We start from the raw sequence: 9,043 nt of genomic DNA, 5'->3' as shown, positions 1-9,043 counted from the left end.
TCCGGGCCCAGCTACATTTTTAAAACTTTTTATAAAGACAGGGGGTCACTATGTTGCCCAAGCTGGTCTCGAACTCCTCAAGCCATCCTCCTGCCTCAGACTCCCAAAGCACTGGGATGACAGGAGTGAGCCACTGTGCCCAGCCTAAAATGGTGCATTTCTTTCTTTCTTTCCTTTCTTTCTTTCTTTTCTTTCTTTCTTTTCTTTCTTTCTTTCTTTCTTTCTTTCTTTCTTTCTTTCTTTCTTTCTTTCCTTCTTTCCTTCTTTCCTTCTTTCCTTCCTTCCTTCCTTCCTTCCTTCCTTCCTTCCTTCCTTCCTTTCTTTCCTCCCTTCCTCCCTTCCTCCCTTCTTCCCTTCCTCCCTTCCTCCCTTTCTCTCTTTCTTTCTTTCTTTCATTTTTGAGACGGAGTCTTGCTCGTTCGCCCAGACGGTAGCGCAGTGGCGCAATCTCAGCTTAGTGCGCCTTCGCCTCCTGGGTTCAAGCGATTCTCCCACCTCGGCCTCCCAAGTAGCTGGGATTATAAGTGCACGCCACCACACCCGGCTAATTTTTGTACTGTTAGTAAAGACAGGGTTTCACCATGTGGGCCAGGCTGGTCTCCCACCTTAGCCTCCCAAAGTGCTGGGATTACAGACATCAGCCACCGTGCAAGGCCAAAAGGGTACCTTTTCTGACTTAATACACCAATAAAATCATAATGTTCCACTAAACACAGGTCTGCCTCTGTCATGTGAATTGGTCTTGGGCTGGTCCTCCCTATGATTTACAAATTCCAGGGACAAAAATCCTATTTGAGAAACTGGCATAATCAATCTATGACACTTCTATGGTGTACAAGGCACCCTGTAAGAAATGCTAAGAGACACAATTCATGTGGGAAATCCCCAAAGTGTCATTTATTTTCCAACCTCGGGCAAAAGTCGGGTCTGGTTGTGATGAAACTAGAAATCTACACCAAGTGATGTATTATGTCCCTTCCTCATCTATATACAGGACATTTCTCAAAACGCTCAGTGTCAGAAAACGTTTTCCATCAGACGAGAGCACTCAGCATTACTGAGTTCTTTCCACCCCTCCACAGACTGCGCGCTGCTTTTCATAACAAAGACCTCCCTTCCATCTGACGGTCCCAAGACACCGCGAAGGATGGCTAATTCAAAGGAGGGCCTGTCTTCACAGTTTCTTCTGTCATCCAGGCCCCGTGATGAAGGTGCTGAGCCTCTTGGGGGTTGGTGTGGGGAGTTAAGGAAATCAATCTCAATGCCATCTGGTTCATTCAAAGCCAATAATTAGTAGAAAATTGACAAAGAAAAAAAACCCTACAAATCGAAATCGTTTCAAATGTTTCTGGAAGTACAGTGATGGAGTGTGGCCGAATCACTTACGTGTTACATGTTTCTCTTAGAGTCATGCATAACTGAGAAAATAAAGGTTAAGAGTTCTGTGAAAATTAATTCAGGAAAAGAAGAGGCATTCAGAGTTTAAACTGCAAAGGCATTCTTAGCTACAGAAGTGTTCCTGGAATTATAAAGTAATTTATCTTAAAGGTACAATTCTCCTCCTTTTACTGTAGATACCTTAAAAGACGAAAATCAATTTCACAGTGACAAATGCGCTTCTTAAAATAGCAGAACTCAGAGAACAAGCAGCACTTTTTGTTTTGTTTTGTTTCTTCTTTTTTTCGCCTTTGTCATTGTAGTCCCATCTTTCACTGAAGTCAGATGGGACCACCCCAGGAGTGCCAGGAGCCAAAAACCTCAGCATGCATCGTGGACATCTCCAGCACGTGCAAAGGCATAGCACACACTCAGGGTCAGGAACCTGGGAGTCCCCTCACATCACAACATAGAAGCCTCTGACCATCCCTGCTTTTGTTCTCCCCAATTCTTGGAAGAAATAGCTCACTGAAACAACACTCTAAAAACTCTGACATTTACTCTATGAGTAATTAAGCTACCTATCGTGATTATTAGTACTCCCTCCTTTAACTAAGCCTTTCTGGGTAAAGAGAGGCTATCAAGACACTAATCAAAACAAAAGCCTCAACTACAGTTAAGGCAGGCACATCTCAATCTCTACTCTGCCCAGCACCCCCGTAACCCTCACCTTTCCATGCTGTAGGAAATGGGAGTCAGGAGACATGGGTTCTAGTCCAGGTCCCAAGCCTAGCCAAAGTTCCCTGGGCTTCGTGCTCAGCTGCAAAATGGCTACAGAATCCTTCCGGCCCTCAAAGGCTATATGGTTCCATGAAGCCCACGTCTGCATTAGCAAACTTGGACTATACTTGCTTCTGTACCACAGGAAGATGTTATTATAACCGTTACACAACTGCACTTCCCCAAAAGTTGTCATTCAGAACAACAATCATCTTTACATGATAGTCCTAAAACATAAAAGGCCAGCACTCTAGTATCAGGATGACAGAGGACAGGACACAGACATGGTAGCTGGTCAGAACTTGAAGACTTCCAAGAATTCCAAGTCTAAAGTGTGGGCCCCAGGGATTCCTTTTCATAAAAACTTCCCACTAGAGAAAAAGAAGCTGGCCGGGCACGATGGCTCATGCTTGTAATCCCAGCACTGTGGGAGGCTGAGGTGGGAGGATCACTTGAGGTCAGGAGTTCGAGACCAGCCTGGCCAACATGGTGAAACCTGACTCTACTACTGAAAATACAAAAATTAGCCAGATATAATGGCACGCGCCTGTAATCCCAGCTAATCAGGAGGCTGAGGCAGGAGAATCACCCGAACCTGGGAGGCAGAGGTTGCAGTGAGCTGAGATCAAGCCACTACACTTAAGCCTGTGCAACAGAGTGAGACTCCATCTCAATAAAAAAAAAAAAAGGAAGAAAGAAAGGAAACCAACTCTTGCTAGAATTTTAAAGAGAGCCATAATTTAGGTTTACAATAACCTTGCCCCTCCTTTGGGAAAGCCAGCCCCAACTTTTGGTCATATTCCAAAAACTTCCTAAATTTAAAGCTAAATCAAGAAACTGTGTATTGACACAGAGAGATGTCTGTAATTTATCACAGGTTAAAAAACATGCTAAATGTTTTTATACATGTTTAATGTATTTTTATACAAATATGGACCCATGCTAAAAAACAATAGCATGAGTCCATATTTGTATAAAAATATTAATACATTAAGGACATGTATTAATATATATCACAGACAACATTTGGAAGGCACTAGAATATTGACATCGCTACATCCACACGGTAAAATCAGGTCAACTTTTATTTTGCTCATCTGTATATGTTCCTATTCTCCTAGGATGAACATAAATTGTTTGTATATTTTTTTTCTTTTTTTTCTGAAACAGTCTCGCTTTGTTGCCCAGGCTGGAGTGCAGTGGCATGATCTTGGCTCACTGCAACCTCCCAATCCCAGGTTCATGCCATTCTCCTGCCTCAGCCTCCCAAGTAGCTGGGACTACAGGCAATCGCCACCACGCCCAGCTAATTTTTTTTGTATTTTTAATAGAGATGGCTTTTCACGGTATTAGCTAGGATGGTCTCCATCTCCTGACCTCATGATCCGCCTACTTCAGCCTACCCAGGTGCTGGGATTACAGGCATGAGCCACCGCACCCAGCCTGTTTGTGTAATTTTTAAGGACTCAAAGCCCCCATGTGTCACATACTGCAGCCAAAAGATGGAAATTACTGAAGTTCATAAGTAAAACTGTTTTTTCCCAAGATTTTGCGCCAATACAAATTCATTCAACCAAAAGTAAAATTTGCCCTTTTCTCCTAAGCTTCTACATCTGCAAAAGAGGAACATAAACGCTCCTTCAAGTGCACTGGGGAAGTTACCCTTCAAATGCTTTTGGAAGGTAAAGAAACTCTCCCATTTCCCTGAGGATGTTTCTAACCTATGAATAATTAACACAGTATCCTGAATTTTGCAGCTAGCACCAGGGGTCACAAAGGAGCCTGAACAAATAGGGTTGAACTTAAAGGGCACAAGCTCTCAGCCCTAGTACCACGTTCCAGTTTCAGCCACTGCATCAAACTGGATGGTTCACCCTCACAAATAGAGATGTATAGTGCTAAGGGCATGGGTACACGTATGTACGTCACACACACAGGCACACACACTAACTCAGATCTGGGCCTCATCTGCACAATGATAGACATATGTTAGGCTTTTTCTATATATACAGTCTTATTTAAACCTCCCCCAAATTTGTAAAACACCATCCCCTTATTACAGATCAGGAAATCAAGGCTTAGAGAGGTTCAGTCACTTGCCCAACATAATAACACTAGGAAGTGGCAGAGTGGGGATTTGAACTTGTCTGCCTGATGCTAGGGTTAAGGCTCTTAAATAATTTTCCTACAAGAGAATGAAAAACGTGTCCAAAGTTAACCATAGCAAATTTTTCTCTTGGGTGCTGGTAGGTACCAGGAGACACCGTGTTGACAGAGGAGCTATTGAGCAGGCATCCCCAGGCCTCTCCCTCCAGGCCACTCAAAGCCTCACTTTCATTCATGAATTCTAGCCCCGGGCCTCCCCAGAAAGCTGAACCGGCGGGGCTTTCCTGCTTCCAGGTGCTGGTGTCACCAGGAGACCAGGGCCAAGAGACTACTAACAGCCTTCTCGAGTTGCTGGAGACAATGGCCAGGTGCCGTCACGTGACCCCCAGCCAACCTCCACAAGGCTCCGAGGTGTTAGGTAACAGCCTCTTATCTGAGCTCTGTTAGCAGTACTGCTCAATGCGATTTCCTCCGGTCCTATGAACTTGGGGCCAAGGAATCAAAACAGGCAAACGGCACAGTCTAAGAACTACTGGCATGGAAGATGAGGCAGAACAGCCTTACCCCTTAGCTGCTGGCTAGTGGCATGTTGCCATTTGGCAGAAGTGAAAACAGAGGCTCAAGTGCAGTACAGTCTAAACGCGGGGCTAGGACTTCGGTCACAGGGTCCAATGTTGCCCTAGACATCACTGGTAGAGGGCTAAGGGCTGAGAACTGTGGGGTAATTCAAGGATCTAAGAATGTGGGGGAAAAGGTAGGCCGGAAAAACATTAAAAAAAAAACTTTTACTTGGTGCCTCAAATCCTTTCTGGATTAAGATGGCACCTACATAGTCAAAAGCTAAATGTTAACACACGGTTTCATTCTGTCCTCACAACCATCTCTTAAGGAAGGTACTTTACATCCCATTTTACAGATGAGGAAACTGAGGCACTGAGCAATGTACCCACTGTCACACTGCTGGTAAGAGGGAGGCCAAGGCTTTGAACCCCAGCTGGCTATGTAGGCTGACCGATACAGGCCAGGGTTCATTTTTTAGGTGAGGTAATTTTACATAGCATGAAATGCATACAGTTATCATTTGAGGAGTTTTGGAAAATGAAACATATTCCAGCCACCCTAAAGGACATTTCAACTGCCCCAAAAAGGACCCCCTGGGTCCCTTCCAGTCAATCCTCACCACTTCCAGATGCAGAAACACTATTCTGACTTCTATCACCTGGAACTGGGTGATTCTGATCACCCATGCAGGAAACCATGCCCACCCACTCTCTTCTCTTTCCTCATTCTGGAAAGCAGCCATTCAGCCTCCCCATGCTCCCTTCCTCTGTGCCCAAGCCATCCAGAGGGACCCAGAAGCACTTCTTGAAGTCTTAAGAGCTACAATTTACCAGTTTCCACTTCCGGAATGATTACCTTGGCGTATCACAGAGAGAACATCTAAAATTGCCCAGGGAAGGGGAGAAGCCCCTCCCCTGAATTTAGCCACAGGCCAAATGCGAACAAGTGATGAGCTGGCAGTTCTCAAAGGAATGGTCCAACAGGCTTTCCTGATTTACAAGCAAGTGGGAAACGCTTCAGGAATTCCAAAGGTCAGGGAAGAAAGAGAAACAGTTCCAGTGCTTTTGTTCCCCCCTCTGCCTGGGTGTAGGAGCTGAATGAAAAGGCTGGGGATACTGCTGGTTTTTTTAATTAAACAGTCTTGGGCTTGGGTAAGGACAGGTTGAAGTTTCACCGGTCATTGCGCCAATGGAATCCAGTAATTTTCAGGGTCTCACAGAATGTGGGGAGAGTGGCCAGAACTCGAATATGTCACCAGACAGCATCCGGAAAATTCAGTTTCAACAAAGTTATATAAGAAGTGCTGCCAAAGCTGGCAACAGATTTATGTTTTTGAATCCAATTAAACTCTGAAGATTGGTAAGATTGGTAGTGACTTTTTTTCCTACACCCACAGCTGTGAATCTTAAAAAAAAAAAAAAAAAAGGCTGGGCGCAGTGGCTCAAGCCTGTAATCCCAGCACTTTGGGAGGCCGAGACGGGCGGATCACGAGGTCAGGAGATCAAGACCATCCTGGCTAACATGGTGAAACCCCGTCTCTACTAAAAAATACAAAAAAACTAGCCGGGCGAGGTGGCGGGCGCCTGTAGTCCCAGCTACTCAGGAGGCTGAGGCAGGAGAATGGCGTAAACCCGGGAGGCAGAGCTTGCAGTGAGCTGAGATCCGGCCACTTTACGCCAGTCCGGGCGAAAGAGCGAGACTCCGTCTCACACACACACACACAAACCATTAAACAGGGTGACATCAAATGACTTATTAAAACAAAAGGAGGCCGGGCACCACAGTGGCTCATGCCTGTAATTCCAGCACTTTGGGAGGCCAAGGTGGGCGGATCACCTGAAGTTGGGAGTTTGAGACCAGCCTAACATGAAGAAACCCCGTCTCTACTAAAAATACAAAACTGGCTGGGCGTGGTGGCGCATGCCTGTAATCCCAGCTACAAGGGAGGCTGAGGTAGGAGAATCGCTTGAACCCGGGAGGGAGAGGTTGTGGTGAGCTGAGATCACGCCATTAACTCTAGCCTGGGCAACAAGAGTGAAACTCCGCCTCCAAAAAAAAAAAAGAGCAAGGTTCTTGAATTATTTTTTTCTAAACAGGCCATTTAAGGCAATTGATTTAAGCCACTTTCTGGATATGCCAATGCAAACTGCTCCCCTGCCTTTGTGAGCCACAAATGAAGCTGATCTCTCATTAGCTAATAGATTTATGCTCCAGTATGACAAGTTGCTCAGTCGTAGGTGAATAGGTGAGCACACAAGGCTGATCCACAGAGAACATCAGGATGTTTTATTTTGCTTCAAGTGCCTGTGAATCATCCCGACACACAGTTCCGATGTTCCCTGCAGTTTCTGAGTTAAAAACAGAATGCAAAGGTAGGAGCCAACACCTACACTGTGGCAAGCTGTCAATCAGACAGGCCACGCACAACTCAGCAACAGGAAAGGATGTGGTCAGATGTACTCGCTGGCAAGAGTAACTTCTACCAAGACCCTGTTTAGGCTGCATGCTTCCAAACAAACAGCACCAAGGCCTCTGACCCCCTGCGCCCCTCCTAACACTGTGACTTTAAACTCAGTCCATAGAGTGGGACTTAATCAATTGCACTTGCTCTGGGGCAACTGAAAAAGGAAGATGAAATGTAAAGGAGCTCAGAAACACAGGCGACCTCATCTAAAACGAAACTTTATAGTAACCCTCGGATGCCTGGGCCCACCCCGACACTTCCTGTAACCAGACACTCTCCGTTACAGTTCCTTGCCCTTCAAAAGGGGACTTTTTCATTTCATTGCTCAAACCACAATTAAGTCCTTGAGTTTGAAGTCAATTGCACTATCTCCACCAGGTAAACGGCAGTCATTCAATTCCAAATTTCCTTCATCAAACGAACTGCCCGACTCACTGTCCTGGAGTTCTTCAAACACCTATTAGTATTAGTTAATACTAATACTCAGTATTAACGCCACCAGGCACGTTAATACTGAGATACCAGCGTCTCTATCTTCAGAGAACCACCCCCCACCCCACCCACACCCGGCCATGCAACCTTCCACTCCTTTTCTACTCTCAAACTTTCTAACGCACCATTCTTTCCTTCCTCCGAGAAGGTAACTTACATTTGCAGCATGATTTGGTTCAAAAAGATGCCGTCCACTAAATCCATGTACATAGTCAGGTTGTCCTGGTTGCCGCTTCCAAACAGGCCAAAAGTTTTCACCTGCCGGGAGGGGGACGAGGAGAGAAAGACAGGAAGTCACCCCAAGCGCACAAACGGTCCAAAGCTCTCCCAAGCAGAGACGGGCCGGGTCAGTGTGAGCAGAAAGGGGTCCCCCACGCCCACCCCACCCTTCAGCAGGGACCGAGCCCGGCCTTCTCCCAGGGCCTCTCTCCTCTCCCCGCGCCGGGCAACAGACACGGGACAGGAGGAGGAAAACTTCCTCGCCACTTTTCTCCTGCGTTCCAGGGCAGAAAAAAAAAAAAAAAAAAAAAATAGACAGGACTTTTCAGTAAATATCTCACGTCTCAAATCCATTGTAAATCAGTGCGCCCACCCCAGTCTGTTCACGTTCCCACTCGGCGCCCCCCATTCCCCACCCGTCACCGCCATCCACCGGCTGGTCTGAGGGATTCAGAAAAACTACACGAGATATTTGGTTGCGAAGAATGGGGTCCTTTTCGGGAGTGGCTAAACCTCGGGGACAGGAGTGACCACTGGGACCCGGTCCGCCCCGAGGCCGCCAGCCTAGCGCCCCGGCGGGAACAGGTGTACCCGGCCGGCTCCCGGCCCGGCCGAAAGCGCGGCGGGGTGCCGCGCTGGACGCAGAACGGGGGCGCCGGCTCCAGAGTGAAAAAGCTCCGGACTCCAGGACGCGGCCCCAACCCCGGCCGGGAGCCACTTGCTGCGTCCCTAGCGGCCCGGGGCCACCCGGGGCCCCGGCCGGGTCAGGTCTGCGGCGTCCCCCAGCCGGGCTAGAGAGCAGCCGGTGCACCAACAGAGGGGCGGGGAGCCAGGCACACTCACCCAGGTCACCAGCGGGCTCTGCAGGAAGAGCTCCAGGAGCTCCGAGACGGTCACGTCCATGCTGAGGCTGCGCCCGCCGGCTCCGCACCTCCCGCCCCGCGTCCCCGTTCCCCCGCGCCGCGGCACAAAACGGCCCCGCAGCGAGCACCGGGCGCGGAGCTGCGGCGGCTCGCGCCCGGGAGACAAAGGCGGGGCGCGCGA

General features: G+C 47.8%; 1 protein-coding gene across 1 annotated transcript in view; it reads right to left on the bottom strand.

Moving 5' to 3' along the window:
- Positions 1 to 9,024, bottom strand: part of CCDC88C (coiled-coil and HOOK domain protein 88C) — a 148,817-nt gene extending 139,793 nt beyond the window's left edge. Inside the window, 2 exon segments of the mRNA XM_017863838.1 lie at positions 7,938 to 8,038; positions 8,843 to 9,024. Coding sequence (XP_017719327.1) covers positions 7,938 to 8,038; positions 8,843 to 8,902 — 161 coding nt within the window. The 5' untranslated portion in view covers positions 8,903 to 9,024.
- Positions 9,025 to 9,043: the final 19 nt, after the last annotated feature.

The sequence above is a fragment of the Rhinopithecus bieti genome, unplaced genomic scaffold (genome assembly GCF_001698545.2).
Source record: "Rhinopithecus bieti isolate Rb0 unplaced genomic scaffold, ASM169854v2 scaffold_68778, whole genome shotgun sequence".
NCBI lineage: Eukaryota > Metazoa > Chordata > Mammalia > Primates > Cercopithecidae > Rhinopithecus > Rhinopithecus bieti.
This window is presented reverse-complemented; position numbering and strand designations above follow the sequence as displayed.